This window comes from Heloderma suspectum, chromosome 6 (genome assembly GCF_057233095.1).
Source record: "Heloderma suspectum isolate Gila_16-S chromosome 6, 16-S_ref, whole genome shotgun sequence".
NCBI classification, from domain to species: domain Eukaryota; kingdom Metazoa; phylum Chordata; class Lepidosauria; order Squamata; family Helodermatidae; genus Heloderma; species Heloderma suspectum.
In genome coordinates this window covers 88,341,899-88,361,380 of record NC_139463.1, presented here as the reverse complement: position 1 = coordinate 88,361,380, position 19,482 = coordinate 88,341,899, and the positions used below count along the sequence as shown (strand labels likewise).

At 45.4% G+C, this 19,482-nt stretch overlaps 1 protein-coding gene across 1 annotated transcript in view; it reads left to right on the top strand.

Moving 5' to 3' along the window:
- LOC146341749 (vomeronasal type-2 receptor 26-like) overlaps positions 1 to 19,000 on the top strand; it is a 66,788-nt gene extending 47,788 nt beyond the window's left edge. The window contains exons 7-12 of the mRNA XM_084807651.1: positions 2,910 to 3,201; positions 4,843 to 5,061; positions 7,737 to 7,883; positions 10,336 to 10,563; positions 15,841 to 15,967; positions 18,102 to 19,000. Of these exons, the coding sequence (XP_084663777.1) occupies positions 2,910 to 3,201; positions 4,843 to 5,061; positions 7,737 to 7,883; positions 10,336 to 10,563; positions 15,841 to 15,967; positions 18,102 to 19,000 (1,912 nt within the window). The remainder of the gene's footprint in view (positions 1 to 2,909; positions 3,202 to 4,842; positions 5,062 to 7,736; positions 7,884 to 10,335; positions 10,564 to 15,840; positions 15,968 to 18,101) is intronic.
- The last annotated feature ends 482 nt before the right edge of the window (positions 19,001 to 19,482 follow it).

The window sequence follows — 19,482 nt, the reverse complement described above, 5'->3', positions numbered from 1 at the left end:
GAGTTTGCATTTGACCAAATCATCTCCATGGATGACAACTCAAGGTTGTTGTTGTCTCCTCCTCCTCCTTCTTCTTCTTCCATGTATATCTTCTACTGTGCAAGCAGTTTAATAACTCAGTTTTGACTTTGTTTTCAGGGGTTATGCCAGGGACTGTGTTATTACGGGAAGACTTCCAGGAGCAGCAGAGAGCTAAAATACTGCCATGCAATCTTGAATACCACTTCTACACATAATTCAGGAGAGCAACCAATGCCCCATCAGAGCTAATCATGGCTATAACAAACTGTCTAAAATGCTTCAGCTATTGGTATTATTTTATTACATGGCGCATAACTTTCATTGCAGTTTGATGAGCCAGTCTCGATGAGAACTCATCTCATCTGCCCACAATCCAAGTTTTTACTGAAGGCTTAAATAGTTTATTTTTCTGGTGTCTACAATGCAATTGTGCTACCACAGTATTTTCCCCAAAGTAAATTGTTTGTTTTAATACTTACCTCTGTTCACGAAATAGATACATTATTTCAGAGGTTTGAGTGCATTTGGATCCATCGGAATTTCCCCGCCCTCACTCTGCCGATGATACTTTGCCAAAGTTAAGAAGTGCCTTTTGATGAATGCTTGTCTTTTTGAACATAACACAGCTTCCCCAGTCTCCTCCCCTCCCTGCCCCGGGACTTCCCCCCTTTTCCCCATCTCCGTGCTCCATTTCCGAGTGCAGAGACATAGCCAGAACTACACTGGCTACGAGGGGGAGGGGGGAACACAATTTCTGGGCTCCAAGGTTGGAGCCCTGTTTCTGATGTCAGATCACAGAAATGGAACACTCCTTTGTCCCCCAAATTGCTATCTAGGGGCATAGGATTGCTCTCTAAATTAGCTGAATCCTGTTTGAAAGCCTTTTCAGTTGGTGTCTGGTTCAAGTCTATATAACAGGATCATTGTAAGGATTCCTTGGACAATGTATATGAAGCAGACGCAAACACTGTAAATCACTTTACAAATGCAAACTCTTCTTTACTTGGTATTAAAGCAGCTGGCTGATCATCTCCTTTCCTAGGCAGATCCTTGGTTAACACCTTCAGATGGATGTCTGATGTTTCTTCAAAGGGAGCTAATGGTTAGCAGAAAATTGTGGGTTCCTCTGTGTTTTTTATTGAGAAATCCATCAGAGTGGTTTGTGAAAGTGACAGCACAGCCCTGGAGCTAACACTAGGGTGACAGACATTAGATGACTGTGAAAAAAGTCAGGCAGGAAGAGAAAAGTGCGAAGGGGCTGAAGGATGTCACTCCTCTCCCTCAGGCCTTCATTTGGGATGAAAGAACTTCTACTTTCAACAAAGTCTTCTTGGATCCAACTATATCCCAATGAACTGTATATTGTAGATAAAATATTTTCTTGTTTAAATTCCAGTAAAGTCTCCGGTGCCCTCTGATCCAGAGGAAACCAAGAACATGAAGTACTACCTAGAAATTCATCACATATGAGGAAAAGTGGGGAAAGCGTAATAGTTGTTGTTGTTCAGTCATTAAGTCATGTCCGACTCTTCGTGACCCTATGGACCATAGCACACCAGGCCTTCCTGTCCTCCGCTCTCTCCCGGAGTGTGCTCAAGTTCATATTCATTGCATCGGTGATGCTATCTAGCCATCTCCTCCTCTGCCGTCCCCTTCTCCTTTTGCCTTCAGTCTTTCCCAGCATCAGGGTCTTTTCCAGGGAGTTTTCTCTTCGCATTCTGTGGCGAAAATATTTGAGCTTCAGCTTCAGTATCTGTCCTTCCAATGAGCACTCAGGGTTGATTTCCTTTAGGATTGACCGATTTGACCTCCTTGCAGTCCAGGGGACACATAAGAGTCTTCTCCAGCACCACAGTTCGAAAGCATCGATTCTTCGGCGCTCAGCCTTCCTTATAGTCCAGCTCTCACAGCCATATGTTGCTACTGGGAAAATCATAGCTTTGATTATGCGGACCTTTGTCGGAAAGGTGATGTCTCTGCTTCTTACTATGCTGTCTAGGTTTGCCATAGCTTTCCTCCCAAGGAGCAAGCGTCTTTTAATTTCATGGCTACAGTCACCATCTGCGGTGATCTTGGAGCCCAAGAAAATAAAATCTGTCACTGCTTCCATTTCTTCCCCTTCTATATGCCAGGAAGTGATGGGGCCAGATGCCATGATCTTCGGGTTTTTTTAGGGATGGACGGAAGTCCCTTACCTGTCCTCGAAGCTTGCTTCGCAGTGGGGGGGAGGCGCATCGCTTCTCCCCCCGAAGTTCATGCAAGGGGGGGGAGGCGCCCTGCCTCGCCCGGCCGAAATTCAGGCCGGGCGGGAGGCGCCCCATTCCTCGCCGGCAAAATTCAGGCCAGGTAGAAGCGCCCCGTCTACCCGGCCGCGAAAATAACAAAAAACAAAACCACCCCCTGATAGGCTACGTAATGATTAACGTAGCCTATCATGGCTAGATTTCCAAAGTCAGCTGTGATAGGCCACGTAAATCGTCACGTAGCCTATCACGGGTGACTTTGGGGAAAAAAAATCGCGTACGCAAATCAATGTATCAGCAGTAACTTTTACATTTAAAATACACTGTAAATCAAAAGGGGATGTCATCCCATTTTTTTTTCCTATTCTTTCATACATATGTTTTATGGTGCAAGTGGTTTAAATAATCAGTTTTGACCTTTTTTTGTGGGGGGGGGTGGTATGCCAGGGACTGAGTTATTACAGGAAGAATTTCAGGAGCAGCAGGGAACTAAAATAACACCATGCAATGTTGAATTGTGCTTCTACACATAATTCAGGAGGGCTAATAAGGCCCTATCAGAGGCAAACATGGCTATACAAAACTATCTAAAATGCTTCAGGTATTGTGATCTCTTTATGACTTGGTGTGTATCTTTCATTACAGTGTGATGTCAAAGAACTACCAGCATATCTTAGCCTTGGTTTTCGCTGTAAAGGAGATCAATGAAAATCCCACCATCCTGCTTAATATCACACTTGGGTTTCGCATCCATGAGAGCTTCTACAACCCACAGATGACCTACATGGGCACCCTTAGTCTGCTTTCTACAATGCAGAGGTTTCATCCCAATTACAAGTGTGATGTGAGGAACAATCTGATAGCCATCATTGGGGGAATTTACTCTCTCATCTCTCTTGAGATAAGCACAATCTTGGAGACCTACAAGGTTCCACAGGTAGGTTTGTAGACCTGAGCTGGCTTCTTCATCCCCAAATGGCAGAAATAACCCATGGTTCAACCAACAACCCTTGGTTCAACAACAGCCCACACTCAATCACTGAGTGTGAATTAGCATGTTGTGCAAACCCAGTCAGAGTTTAGGTAGAGATCTAGGGTGTGACTGTGAGAGAAAAAGGGATGGGGAAATGGCTGGCAGAGTGAGCGCGAAGAGAAGAGAAGAGGAATACATTTTTGTTGGCTCAGAAAACTGCACTCAAACGAGTTATTTTGTGTGTTGAGACTCAGATGTCACCTTGTCCTCACAAAGGACAAGTAAAAGCCATTTACTTGTCCTTTGGAGCTAGCCAGGCCAGTGGCAGCCTTATGGCCATAGACACCCTTCCCCATAGATTTACAGGTCCAGGCAGACAAGATAGGCACTCAGTGTTCCCACAAGGCAAAAGAAGTAGTCTGTGTTTAATTGGTATTTGGATGAGACGGAAGCCAAGGCAAAGAAAAGCAAGTGTTGACATTTGGCATCTGACCACTGTGAATCCTATAGGTGCCAGTTTCCTCTGGTGTTTGACCACTGTGCCCCAGAGAGAAGAGAAAATTAGGCAGACAATGAGTATTTGGCAGCAGTACACATACATGCATAGACACAAGTCCTGCTCTTCTCCTCTTCACTGCAACCACATGAAAAACCACAGGGTCTGCTTTGCTTTCCTGTGTCCCCATCACCTGCTGCACTCTGAATGGTCATTTGGGAGGGGGGCTGGCACTTAGACATCAAAGACCAGCCCTAGCTGCACCACAGCCCTGGAATCTAATCAGAACCATCCCTGAAACACAGAATTCTATAGCACAAAACCCAAAATGTCAAGAATGCACACCTTGTAATTTCAGTGTCTTGCATTCAGGTTTTCTACTATTTCCCCAAGGAATACTCCATGCCAAATTTAATCAGATTTTCCAAAACCAAATCTGAAAATGAATGTCCTTGTTTTCACATTCATTGTTCTCATTTGTTTTGTACATTTGTTTTACCTTAAAGTGCAATACAAATGAGGATACACGCATGTCATCATTTGTTTTTGAAATGAATGCACATTTCATCCTGTGGCATACACAGTAATGTTCATTAACTTAGGCTGGTGAGCAAACTACAATATCTCCTAGAGAAAAAAAAATAGCCTGGCCACTGTTATCCATCCATTACTAACCTCTAGGATGGGATACTATAACACATGATACGTGAGACTACCTTTGAAGACTTTGCACAGTACAGATTGCAGCATCGAGGTTTCTCATTGGGACTGGGAATGGTCATGCTAAATATATCTTGCCAGTTCCTTTTCTTGTGATTATTATTTGTATTTATATTCATGAGATGCCAATCAATAAAAGAAGGCAGCAAACAATATAAAATATAAAACAATATAAAAGAGAACACACAGCCAGCACAATAAAAAGCAGCACAAATGGCAACATAATATAATACAGAAGAAATGAAGAGCTAAGACCCCTTAATAAATGCAGACCCTCGAACCTCAGAAAGTGTCATGGGGATTGAATATTGTAGATTAAAAGCCTGGGGAGCAGAAATGAGAACAGCAAAAGTCTTAACCTGTTACTGAAAGTAATACAATTTTGTTAGGAGGTGATCTTCCCTTGGGAGGGCACTACATACCCAGGTGGCATCTCCAAGAAGTTGCTCTCCCTAGTGGCCAGCCTACAAAGTTCTGGAAAAGGGGACAGGCAAACCCAGGCCTCATTGGCCATGGGTAAGCACATAAGGGAATCCGTGTTTCATGAAATCCCAAGACACCGGGCCATGAAGAGCTGCGTAGATCAAACCAGCACTTTGGGCTCCGAGGTGAACAGGAAACCAGAGCAGATGAGTCAGGGCTATTGTAATACATTCCAATCACCTGCTCCTCAATAGCTACATTAACTGTCAATCTGTCTCCAGGTCCAATTAATGGTAAAAGCACTTATCTATAGAGACCTTCATGCCTTAAAGACTGAGAAGCTAAAGAATTGGGGTCTGTAACATAAGCTTGCCAAAATACTGTCTCTCTCCCTAATATCCCTAACTGAAATTAGAAAGGGTGGGCCAGAGAGAAGAGCTTTTCTGTCAAGTCACCTGGTTTATACAATCTCCCCCGCCGTCCCACCCTGCCCTTGCTACAGGGAGAGACACCTGGAGCCAACTCTACTATCATTTTGGTTCCAGGTGAACATGTTTTGATTTGCCCCAGCCAGGCCTGCTGGGGGCAGTGGGAGCAAAGGGGGCAGTTTGTCCTGGGCCTCCATGCAGCAGCCCCCTCCCCAGACAAGAGCTATTTTATTTTATTTTATTTTATTTTATTTTATTTTAACAAAATGCAAGCTATTCACATGAGCCAAGGGAAGGAGAGCATTTTTTAAACAAACAAACAAACATTCTTGCATATGCTCAGAACATTCCTGCTGCTCCAGGGCCTTTTCCTGGCCCACAAAGGCTTTGGAGTCTGCCTGGTGCCCAGCACCATGCAGGGCTAGCCCCCCTAATTGAGAGGGGAAATGCCACAAAAAATGGGGTCAGCTCAGGCTGTTAGCATGAGCTGGCCAATTAAGATGGCCCCTTCTCTCCACAAGGGATGGGTGGTTTGGGATGAAAGGGGCAGGTCTGCACAGAGGAAGGAGGCTGGCTGGCCGGCCAGTAAATGGAGGTGGCTGGCTGCCAGTGAGTGGCCAATCAGAGCCACTGTGGGTGTGTTGGGGGGTCCAAGCCCAGTTGAATGGAGTGGGTGGAGTGACTGAGGCACAGTATCTGCTTTATTTCCACTCTACCCTTCTTCACGTGTAGAAAGTGGGGGGTGGGAGAGGGAGAGGGAGAGGGAGACCAGTCCATCACTATTCATTTTTTCATAGTTATACTGGCATGTTCTTCATTTAAAAATCTTTCCAGTTTCTGTTGTGGGTGTCTAGAAAAATCCATAGGTGGTGCTGGGTTGTAAAATGCAACAATAATCTTTGTACCCATCTTGTTTACACCATCTCTCTCTCCCCCACCCCCAACTCCCTGCCCCAGTACTCAAAAACAATCTTTAAGTGGCCTCTGCTAGAAATTGCTATAAAAAATTACTATACTGGATAAATTGGGGTGGAGATGGGCTGGGTGATCGGAACTGGTTTTGAATTGGGGCTTTTTTTGTCTTCCATTATACTTGCCTTAAGTAATTAATGGGCCTCCATTCTGTGGTGCTAGGCGTTGCTTCTCAGTCTGTTTTTACTCTTCCCCTTCTTTTGGTGGTGCAAAGTAATGCCTGAGACCATATATTTCTAACCAAGTTCCTCATGGTGTATATTTGCTGATCTGCTGTCTTCAAAAAATTATTATTTTCAACCCTGTGATTATGTAACCATACTCAGCACTGACTTCAATTGCCTGCAGCCTCAGTTTTCCTGTGTGTGAACTGGGTTCCCCCCTCCCCCCACTTTCCTCCAGTCATAGATAAGCTGCCTTAGAACACACATTCCCGGCTAAATTCCTCCTTTTTCTGCTTGCCTGGCCACACTTAAAAAAAAAAGCCTGTGGCTATCTATCCCAAATATTCAAGGGCAACTTTTCAATCATTTCTTCCTATAAAGGTCACCCATTACAACAGAACTTCTGGTCATAATCTTTACCCCACATTGGCTGTTTTTGAGGTGTGCCTCATGGGCCTTCTTTCAATTGTGCACATTTTCACTCTGAAGCCAGTTAGTGTAATGGCTCTTGCACTCTTGACTGTGCATAACATTACAGCGGTGCAGGGCATAGTATTTTATGTTTTGTTCTGAACAGAACTATCAGCTCATGTTGTTTTGTATTAATATTTCATTCTGTTCCAGGCTTCTGACAAAAACAAGTTGAGGAAGCGGCTCAGAAGTTAGTTCTGGAATATTTCCCAGGCAGTGGTTAGGTTACTATGCATCTGAAAGCTCTGTTCATATAGTTCATCTAGGAGTAGTGACTGGAGGATAGTGGTGGCTATAAGGGGAGGAGGAGGCCATTAACCTTTTCTCCCAGCAATTTTAACTAAGTGAAAATAGTACTTTAAAAAAAAAATGACCCAAAATTCCTTTAAAATTGTCAATTTGTAAGAGATAAGCAACATATATTAAACATGAACATTCTCAGCCCAATAATGGAAGGGATGCTGCTCTCCACCCCAATTTAACTTTAGGTCTAAAATATTTTTAATTACCTATTGGGGAAAGATTAAAGGCACTAATAATTAGTTATTAGGTACAACTATTTTGATATTTACTTTTTAATTATGTAGGGGTGTGTGTGTGTGTGTGTGTATATATATATGCATGCTACAGGTGTCTGAGAAGATAGATAGATAGATAGATAGATAGATAGATAGATAGATGTTATAGTTGTTTGAGAAGCTGGGAATTTTTAAAGGGATTTATGGTCTTTCAAGTATATATATATATATATATATATATATATATATATTCAAAATGATTGTAATTTTGGTGTGTGACAGCCCCCCCTTCAATTCCATTGCCCAGGAGTTCACGCAGGTCTTGCAGGAGCTCAGCTGGGTTTCACAAGAGTTCCATGGGGGCAGAGATGGGGGTGGGGAGAGCAGTGGAGTGGTGCAAATGCCCGCTATTCCCGCTCCATCCTTGATAGAGATGTCACACCCTGCTTCATGGGTGAACCAGCCCTGCATTCCAGAATGGAATGTGAATTGTCTAGCTAAACAGGTTTGGTCCACTTCATTGAATTGTTTCTCTGCTGGTCTAGTTTGTGATCATTCTTATTGTCATTTTATACTGATTTTCTTACTTTTTTTCTTGTAGGTTACTGCCCATTGACTTTAAGGGAAGGGCATCTTAGAAATCTTTTCAAAATCCAAATAACTGAATCAATATGATTCTATAAATGCTGCTCTATGAATACATTTTGTAAAAAACCACTGTACATTCAACTAGCATGTTAGGGAAGAAGATTTAGATGAGCCATTTCTATGACCTTCATTTATCTAAAACTTAACCTGTGGTTTTTGAGTTCTAGCCCACATTTATCCATGAAGCTTTTTATCCATATGATTTCAGCTCACGTCTGGCCCTTTTTGCCTAGCTTGGAGGGACAAATTGTGATTCCATTCTTAATACCAGATAGTCCCAAATGAGGCTCATCAGTATATTGGGATTGCCCAGTTACTTGTCCATCCATAAAATACATCTGCCTTCTCTTTCAGCTCACTACTGGACCTTTTTCCCCAGCATGGGGTGACAAATCTCTATTCTGGTATTTATACCAGATGGTCCCAAACGATGCTCATCAGTACCAAGGGATTGTCCAGTTACTTGTGCAATTCAACTGGACATGGATTGGGCTCTTTACTGTGGATAATATCCATGGAGAACGCCGTTTGCAGAAATTACTGCCAATGCTTTCACAGGGAGGCATCTGTGTTGCCTTTATAGAAAAATTCCAAGACTTCAAAAAACGTGGTGAAAAGGCAGGGTTGTTGTATAATGAATGGGGAGAAAATTCAGCTTTCATGGAAACCAAAGCCAATGTGTTTCTTGCTGATACCGCAAATACATCTATATTTAAAATAAGCTTGTTTCTTCAGAGGGCTGTGCTGGACTCACCTATAAATAAGGTATGGATTATGACCACATATTGGGATTTCACAGAAAGCACTGCATTAAGACATCATGACATTCAGTCCCTCCATGGGATGCTATCCTTTGCAATTCACTCAAAGGAACCGTTAGGATTCAGGCAATTTCTTCAGAGTGTAAATCCTTCCTGGGCAAAAGAAGATGGCTTCATGAAGGTATTCTGGGAGAAGACCTTCAACTGTTCATTGAAAAGACCCTTTGAGAGTGGAGTATTCCAGAAAGACTGCAGTGGAGAGGAGAAACTGGAGAGCCTCCCTGGAACTTTCTTTGAAATGGGTATGACTGGTTACAGCTACAATGTGTACAATGCTGCCCTTGCTGTGGCACATGCTCTACATTCCATGCATGTCTCAAGATCCAAACAGAAATTACGGGGGTCTGGAAGAAAGCTGGAGCCATGGAACGTGCTTGCATGGGAGGTATTTTCAATCAAAAGCACATCTCTTATTTTGGGGGATAGGGAAGTGGCTGTGGAGACGGTAAGCCTGTACCAGATGTATTCTGTCCTCTAGACATTAAAAGCCACAAAAGCTAAATGTGTACCTCTTCCCAGCTTCTCAATGGAGCCTTTCTTAAAGTCACAATATATGAGTTATTAGGGTTAAGGGTTAGGGGAAAGAGATATCATGTCACTCATTGTCTCCTCGCAGAGAAAAGGTAATATCCTAAACCACACAAAAACCACCAAATGGTAGAGGTTATAGGAAAGTGTGTGCGTGTGAGTGTGTGAGTGTGTGTGTGTATGTGTGTGTGTCTGTGTTAAACATCAATTCTAATATAAAATTTAAAAACCAAAGTTTTTTTTATAAAATATTACAAACAGATTAAAGAGATCTATGAACACGTATGGGATAGGGGCATTACAAAATTTGTATAGCTTGGTATAGATACCAATTATAATAACAGGTATGTAGGGTATACTTGAGGACTGTTTATATATGTTTTTAACCTTGTTTGTAATATTTTATTTAAATTTTGTTTTTATTTTTATATTAGAGTTGTCATAGAATAGTAGGGTTGGAAGGGGCCTACAAGGCCATTGAGTCCAACCCCCTGCTCAATGCAGGAATCCAAGTCAGAGTATCCCTGACAAATGGCTGTCCAGCCTCGTCTTGAAGGCCTCCAGTGTGGGACTCATCCCTCTCCTCTCCATTTCTGTGAGTAACTTATTTTTCTGGAGGATCACATTAAAACAGAATGGAGCAGGAGGACATGCCTCAACCCCCAGTTACCCAAAATGGTCTGCCACAAAACTTTTTTTTTTTTCTACATAGTTAGGAACTGGGGCAGAAAACCCCAGTTTCCCTCAAAGGAAAGATTTTGCATCTGTCCAGCCACAGAACTTAAAGCATTTAGGAAGCAGGAGCGAGACATATCCAAAATAAGCTCCACATATCTAAGATAGCTACTTGTCGATGTAATTGTGAAAATACTTGGTTGTCCATTAGTATCTTTTCCTCTTTGAATTTAGCTCCATCCCTTTCTAAGGAGCATCTTATTCAACAACAGCGCAGGAGAGATGATACAGTTTGATGAAAATGGAGATACAGTCACAGGATTTGATGTTACAAACTGGATAATTTTCCCCAATCAGTCTTTTGTGAGAGTTAAAGTGGGAATGTTCAATCCAGTAGCCCCTCCTGGAAAAAGGTTAACAGTCCATGATAAAAGCATTGTGTGGCCTAGGATGTTCAACCAGGTGAGACAGTAGAAAGCATGCAAGATGGAGCACGAATTGTTTGTTTAAACCTATTTGACATCATCTGTCATATTCAACATACATAGGTGGGGTACAACAATAGAATTACAAAGAAATTAAAGCGGTGTGGGAGTTCCCCTTTAGCTTATGCACACACACAGAGAGAGGTTCCACCAGTATAAGCCTCATAATTGTGTTGCTTCTACCAGTGACACCAGTTCAGCTGGAAACCAAGCATCTGTATTCTACCTTATGAGTAGGGATGCATGACAGTCTTACCTGCCTCTGTTCCAGTGGGCACTCCATCCCTACCCCCAGAATCCTCCCCAGCCGGCTCCACTCCACAGTGGCCCCGCAGAGCCGCCAGCTGGGGCCAGCTGCAGCTGGAGTTCTGGCCGCGGCCAGGCTGCTGCAGCTGCAAATGGCAGCCGTAGTAGCGGCTGCCATTTGCCTCCTTGCAGTAAGCCATGATAGGCATAGCGTAAGTATTTACATAGCCTATCATGGCAAAAGGCAGGGACACAAATGGCAAAGAGCAGTGGCACAAATGGGGTAGCGACCGCCATTTGCGCCCATGCTCTTTACCATGATAGGCTACGTAAATACTACGTCAACAAAGCCAGCCACACAAATGGTGGCCACAGCAGCCCGGCAGTGGCTGGGAGACCAGCCGGAGCCGCTGCTGCCGCTGCCGCCACCACCACCGATGCCAGGTAAGCTCCATCCCGAGGGGATTCCATGGGGTGGCGGGGGGGGAGGCCATTCCGCCATGGATTCCAGGGCACTGTATTCTAAAGAATCCGGCCTCACTGAAGTCCATGTCGGAATTCTCTGACATCCCTACTTATGAGGTCTTCAATTGCACAGACATTAAAATCAATCTGAAAAAGTTGCCACTGGTACAGCCTGTTAAATAGTGCTTATGTTGAGCACATTTTAGGGATGTACGAAAACACGTATCTGTTTCGTCCGAGGCATCTGTGGTGGGGGGTAGGCGCGACGTCCCTCCCCCCCAAATCCTCCCAGGCTCGCTTTGTCCTATGGCGACTCGGTGGAGCCGCCAGCTGGGTGCATCCGCAGCTGGGCATCCAGCTGCAGCAGGTCTGTGGACACAAATGGTGGCCGGTGTAGCGGCCGCCATTTGCATCCCTTCTCTGAGCCATGATAGGCTGCATAAATATTTACGTAGCCTATCACGGCTCAGACTGGGGACGCAAAGGGCATAGCGGCTGCCATTTGCATCCCCGCTTTTGGCGTGATAGGCTACATAAATATTTACGTAGCCTATCACAGCTCAGAGGAGGGACACAAATGGCGTAGCAGCCACCATTTGCGTCCCTGCTCTGAGCCGTGATAGGCTGCATAGATACTTACGTAGCCTATCACGGCTTGGCAGGGACGCAAATGGCGGCCGGCATAGCGGCTGCCATTTGTGGCCGCAGACCGGCAGCGGCCGAAGCCGCTGATGCCGCCACTGCCACTGGAGCCGCAGCCAAGTAGACTCCGTTCCGGGGGGATTCCACGTGGTGGTGGGGCGGGTTGCTCCCTTCTGCCACGGATTCCAGGGGGGCAAATTCACTAGAATCCATGGCAGAATTCTCCTACACCTTAAATACTGCTTAAGATGGGCACGTTTATACTTTTTTCTCCAACTCCAGCATGGCTTATCATTATGGATGTACAAAAGTCACCATTTCGCGGATCTGCTTTGCAGTGGGGGGGAGGCACGCCTTCCCTCCCCCCGGAATCCTGCCTGGCTGGCTCCGCTCCGCGGGGATTCGGCGGAGCCGTCAGCCAGCTCTACCGGCAGCCGGATATCCGGCTGCTGGGCAGCAAGGACGCAAATGGCGGTGGCTATGGCGTCCCTGTACTTAACCGTGATAGACTACATAAATATTTACGTAGCCTATCATGGCAAAGTAAAAAAGAACGCATACGCAAATGGCGGCGGCTACAGCGGCCGCCATTTGCGTTCACTTTTTTTCGCTGTTCTAGCCTACGTAAATGTTTACGTAGGCTAAAACAGCTAAAATTAGCGAACGCAAATGGCAGCCGCCATAGCCGCCGTGATTTGCGTTCTCTGTGCCCAGCTGCAGCCGGCCAGGAGACCAGCTGCCCCTGCGCCTGCCTCCACCGCAACTGCTGTCACCGCCACCCCCACACCTGCCGCTGCACTTGCTGCTGCCGCCACAGCACCTTCCACTGCAGCACCTTCCACCGCTGCACCTTCCACCACCGCACCTTCCACCGCTGCCTCTGCTGCCGCTGCCCCTGCTGCCCCAGCCGCTGCCCCTGCTGCCCCCGCACCTTCCGCCACCCCCGCCGCCACACCTTCCGCCACCACTGCTGCGGCACCACCACTGTCGCACTGCCACCAAAGCTGCCGCCGCATCCGCCACAGGTAAGCTTCATCCCGGGAGGTTCCGTAGGGGGGGCGGGGAGGGCAGGAGGCCATTCTGCCACGGATTCCGGGGGGACGAATGCCACTGCATTTGGCCTCACTGGAACCCCTGGCGGAATTCTCTGCCATCCCTACTTATCATACATTTCTTTCAAATTTTGGTGAAAACTCCAGATGTACCTTATTCTTGCTTGTTGAGGAGGTATGCCTTTCACTGGTTTGGCAATGCTCTGAGCAGTTGTTCAAAAAATATTAAGGTTCTTTCTGTCCCATTGTAGACAATGGCGTCAAATGCTGGCAAAGCTATGTCATGCATGCTCAGTATCATCCTGAAGCTAGAATGCTGAAAGTAGCTCAGTGTTGTGAAATGGTTTTGCAAGGAAATCGATGGCTGTCAAGAAGGATGGCCTGTTTCCAATCATGAGATTAGGCCATGTTGTCCTGTCTAATGCAACCACCTGGGATAGTACTATATGTTATCTAGAGGCGGCTCGGCCCTTTTCTCAGGGCCAGGCGCCATCCCTGCTAATTGGGGAGTGACAACAACTGGGTTTGGTGGGGAGTTCCAGCCTCTTGGACGCAAGGGCCATCCAGCCAGGGGATGAGCCAGTGCTTGGCTAAAGGAAAATCTGCCCTGGGTTGCCAGGGCTGGGCTTTAAAAGAGGGCTTAGGCAGAGGCATGGTGTCTCCCTTCGTCCTGCTGGTTCTGGACCTCCTGACGGCTGGGTGCTATCCTGGGAGAGCCATATGTTAAGGATAGGCCTGACAGCTTTATTCTTTCGTTTGGGTGTGCGTTGATAAGGCTCTCTGTGTATGTTTAATCAATTTGGCCCTGTACGCTCTTCTGCAACTTGCTACTTCCATTCCTCCCCTTCCCTCTACCCCTTTATTTTTACCTTCATAAACCTTTATCCAACCTTTAGCTGGTGTGATTTTCTCATGCTAGGGATCCTAGCATGAGGGGTGCTTAGGGGACTTTAAAACTGTGCTCCCCCCTGCTGTGGTTGCAATCTGAATCAGGCCACCTGGACTCCACTTTACATTGCCAAAAAGGAATGTGCTTACATAGACTTTTTCTGACCTTTGTGTAGGGATGTATGAAAGTCACTTACCGTTTCGCAGATCTGCTTCGTGGTGGCGGGGGAGGCGCTCTGTCCCTCCCCCCAGAATCCTCGATGGGGGGGAGGTGCTCTGTCCTTCCCCCCGGAGTCCTGCCCAGCCGGCTCTGCTCCACAGGATTCCGCAGAGCCGCTGGCCGGCTCCGCCCGCAGCCGGACATCCTACCTCTGGGCAGCAGGGACACAAATGGTGGCTGCCATAGCCACTGCCGTTTGCGTCCCTGTGTTTAACCGTGATAGGCTACATAAATATTTACGTAGCCTATCACGGCAAAACAACAACAACACGCAAACACAATTGGCAGCTGGTATGGTGGCCGCCATTTGCTTTCCTTATTTTTCGCCGTTTTAGTCTACATAAATATTTACGTAGACTACTACAGAGAAAAAAAAGGGGGGATGCAAATAGCGTAGTGGGCACGACTTGCGTTCCTTTCTGATTCACCGTTTTAGGCTACGTAAATATTTATGTAGACTAAAATGGCGAAAAATAAGGACCGCAAATGGCGGCCGCTGTAGCCGCCACCATTTGCGTACACTGTTTTGTTTTTGTTTTTTAACCCAGACATGATAGGCTACGCAAGTCTTTATGTAGTCTATCATGTCTAGGTAAAAAAAAAAAGAGACAAGACTGCAAATGGCAGCTGCGGCAGCCGGTCGGAAGACCAGCCGCTGCCGCCGCTGCCGAAGCTGCCTCTGAGCCTCCGCCATCCGGAACATCCGTCCCAGGTAAGTCTCATCCCAGAGGGGATCTGCGGGAGGCGAGGGGGATGTCAGGCTGTTCCCCCATGGATTTCGGGGTGGTGAATGCCAGTGCAGTCGGCCTCACTGAAATCCGTGGCAAAATTCGCCGCCATCCCTATTGGGCAGAGAGCTTACCCAATGGGCAGAAAGCTTACATTGGGCAGAGAGCTTTTATATGTGCCCATGTACCCCTGCCCACATCAGGCCTACACATCATCAGGTAAAAGCAGGAAGAGGGCTTCAGATTCAAACAGATGGCTCCTAAGTCCTCTAATAACTCCTTATACATTTTGTCAAAACCCACCTACCTCTCTCACTCTCTCTCTCCCTCACACACACACACACACACACAGACACCGACACTTTTCAAGCTCAGGCTTCCTTAAAGAAACTTTAAATATTAACCCGCGAAGGCTCTCTCCTTCCTTGTACTGCTGATGCATGTGCGCTGTCACAAGTATATATGTGCCATTATCACTTTGTCACTTGCAAATTATAGGTTGTTTTGTGCAGGTTCTGTTGGCTTTTTTAAAAAATAGTCAAAATAGAGATAGGGTGGCAAAACAGGGAGGTCACACATAGACTCAGACGCAAGAGTCATGACTATTTGCGTCTAAGTCTATGGGCACATCCTGCCGAACACCATTTTTTTTTTTTTTTTTAAAGAAAAGTCATGGCAATCGGCAGTGACAGGGAGGAGGAGAATGGCTCTTGCTGGCAAGAAGCAGCTGAGTGGTGATCCACCTCCAGTCCTCCTGGAGCAGAAGTAAGTAGTCCCAATCCGCAGCGGATTTCTCTGACATTCCTAATTTTGACGGTGATTTAAATACTTTTGTATGTCATCTGCTTAAAGATTTTATTATATCAAGTGGTATACAAGTATTATCAATCAATCAGTAAAATCTACCCCATTTGGAACACCATGTTTCTTTATACGCAAAAGAGAAATGGCAACTATCAAAATCTATTTTTCTCAATCCTAACCATTCTCCACTGATGTTTCTGTTTTGGTAGGTGCTGCCCATTTCTGCATGTAATGACAACTGCCATCCTGGTTACATCAGGAAAAAGAAGGAAGGGGAGCCTTTTTGCTGTTATGATTGTGCCCCATGTCCTCAAGGGAAGATTTCTAATCAGAACGGTAGGAGTCAAGCATGCTACATATCATATCATATCATATCATATCCAGCAAAACAGATATAATGAAAATGAGCATGGCCTTTGGTCTGGAAGGTGTAGGAACACATTACTAGCCCTTGAATATCAGGCTATAGATACAACACTTCTTACAGAAGGATGGAAACCTCTCTATTTTATGCAGGCCTAGTTATGCTTGGTCACACATTTTGACACTCTAAAGATTGGATTGTTGTCGGTTTGTTTTAGTTGGAAATCTCCTTCATAGGTAAAGGAAAGTACTAGTTCCCCTCTACTCAGCACTGGTTAGGCCTCATCTGGAGTACTGTATCCCGTTCTGGGTGCCACACTTTAAGAAGGATGCAGACAAACTGGAGAGGGTTCAGAGGAGGACAACAAAGAAATCAGGGGACTAGAAAGAAAGCCCTGAGGAGAGATTGAAAGAACTAGACATGTTTAGCCTCGAGAAGAGAAGACTAAGGGGAGATGTGATAGAGCTTTTCAAGTCCTTGAAAGGTTGTCACAGAGAGAGAGGGCAGGATCTATTCCCAACCATCTCAGAGTGCAGGCCATGGAAGAATGGGCTGAAGTGACAGGAAACCAGATTCTGGCTGAACATCAGGAAAATGTCCTGACTGTTAGAGCAATGAGACAATGGAACCAATTACCTAGGGAGGTAGTGGGGTCTCCCACACTGGAGACATTCAAAATGGAGCTGGACAGCCATCTATCAGGGATGCTTTGACCTAGATTCCTGCATTGAGCAGGGGGTTGGACTCGACGGTCTTATAGGCCTCTTCCAACCCTACTATTCTATGATTCTATGAAGGAAGAAAGAAGTATTTATAAGCAGCTGCTGACAAAGAACATGGTAATGTGTCATCAAATAAAGTTGCATGCTTTGGATCATAACAGCTCTGTTTCTGAATCTATGTCAGTCACAAAATTCTAACTTCTCTATGTTTAAATGTTTTCTCAAACAAGAAAGAAATAAAGAAAGAGAGAGAGAGAGAGAGAAAAGAGAGAGAGAGAGAGAGAGAGAGAGACAGAAAGAAAGAAAGAAAGAAAGAAAGAAAGAAAGAAAGAAAGCATTCTATATAGAAAGCTAGATGCCAGGAAGAATGAATATAGTGTCTGTGAAAATTTTACAATATACAGTTCTAATGGATGGATGATAGACAGACAGACAGACAGACAGATCATTCTACGTGTGTGAGGAGCTCGACTGGAGAAGATTCATGGGGCCAGAATGACTAAAAATGTTCCATAATAGTCAGTGGCAAAGTTTCCAGGTCCATCTTCTGTTATGGAATTTAAAGAAAATCCAATGAATTTAAAGAAAAGCCATGGAGTTGGTTGGAGAAGGTAACTTATCCGTATTCACCCCCTCTAGCGAGAAGGAGCGGCCGCCATTTGCCTCCAGCTAAGCTGCTGTGATAGGCTGTGTAAGTATTTACGTAGCCTATCATGGCAAGGCAAAAAAAAAAAAGTATCCGAATGGCGGCGGCTACAGTGGCTGCCATTTGTGTTCCCTATTTTTAGCCATTTTAGCCTACATAAATATTTACATAGGCTATTACAGCGAGAAAAAGGGGAAAGCAAATAGCGTAGTGGGCACTATTTGGGTTCCTTTTTTTTTTCACCATAATAGCTTACGTAAATATTTACGTAGGCTAAAACAGCGGGGGAAAAAGTAATGCAAATGGCGCCCACTATGCTATTTGCGTTCACCTTTTTTCGCCATAATAGCCTACGTAAATCTTTGCGTATGCTGTTGTTGTTTTTTTGGCTTGCCGTGACGGCAGCAAGTAAGTGCTCCATTTCGCGTGCCTTTTGTGGGTTGGGGGGGCGGAGGCTTCATTCCGCCAAAATTCCGGGGGGTCAAATGCAGTGGCATTTGGCCTCACCGACATCCATGGCAGAATTCTCTGACATCCCTAACATGTTCTCTCTCATATTAAAGGCTTATTTTGTTATATATATCTTTGCTTTCTAGATATGGATTAATGCAGATGCATGTGGGCAATGCTGTCTGATGAGGATAGGATCTTTGAACTATGCTACATTGTTGCTTTAAGGTCTCTGCCATCTTGCTAGATGGCAGCTCTCTATATAAAAGCACTGTTTTTTCTTTGCAGATATGGATTACTGCATTGAATGTTCAGGACATCACTATTCCAATCTAGAACAAAATCAATGCATTCCCAAGGTTATAAGCTATCTCTCCTATCAGGAACCCTTGGGGATCACTTCGGCTTTGACTGCTGTTGCTCTTGCTCTGACCACAGGTTTGGTCCTTGGAACCTTTGTGAAGCACCAGGACACTCCCATCGTAAGAGCCAACAACCGGAGCCTCACCTACATCCTGCTCATCTCCCTCCTTCTTTGCTTTCTCTGCTCATTACTGTTCATTGGAGAGCCAAAGCAGATTGCCTGCCTCCTCCGGCAAACAGCTTTTGGCATCATCTTCTCGGTTGCTCTTTCTGCTCTTTTGGCAAAAACCATCACTGTGGTTTTGGCTTTTATGGCTACCAAACCAGGATCCAGAATGAGGAAATGGATCGGAAAAAGGGTTGCAAATTTGATAATCAGTTCCTGCTCCTTTATTCAAGTAGGAATTTGCATAATTTGGCTAAGTGCATTTCCTCCATTCCCAGATATGGACAGTCATTCACTGAACAGAGAAATTATAGCAGAATGTAATGAAGGTTCTACCATCATGTTCTACTCTGTCGTGGGCTACATGGGCTTTTTGGCGATTGTCAGCTTCACAGTAGCTTTCTCAGCCAGGAAGTTGCCAGACAGTTTCAATGAGGCCAAATTTATCACTTTCAGCATGTTGGTCTTTTGTAGTGTTTGGCTCTCCTTTGTTCCAGCCTATCTGAGTACCAATGGAAAATATTTAGTGGCTGTGGAGATCTTCTCTATCCTAACTTCCAGTGCTGGCTTACTTTCTTGCATCTTTTTTCCCAAATGCTACATCCTTTTGTTCAGGCCTGACCTGAACATCAGAGGGCAAATAACAAGGGCAAAATGAATGTGAAAGACAGTGAAAGACTGTCAAAATCAGTAGTTTCCCCTCAAAATGTGTGTATTAAATGGAGTACCATTCAAAGTCAATAAAAAGGTGGGAAAAGCAGTACTGGGGTCCAATCTCAAATGCAATAGAATGATCTCAGTACGAATCCAAAGCAAACCATACAACATCACAGTAATTAAAGTCTATGCCCCAACTAGGGATGGCGGGGAATTCCGCCACATATTCTAGTTCTGGCCCCCCAGAATCCATGGCGGAATGGCCTCCTGCCCCCTGCCCCCCCCACAGAATCCCCCGGGATGGCACTTACCTGGGGCTGATGCGACATATTCGGCAGTGGCGGTTCTGATAGCGGCGGCGGCGGCTGGTCTCCTGGGTGGCTGCGGCCGGGCTGCTGTGGCCGCCATTGCCATCCTTCAAGCTGAGATAGGCTACGTAAGAATTTACTTAGCCTATCACGGCTAACCCCCCCCAAAAAAGAC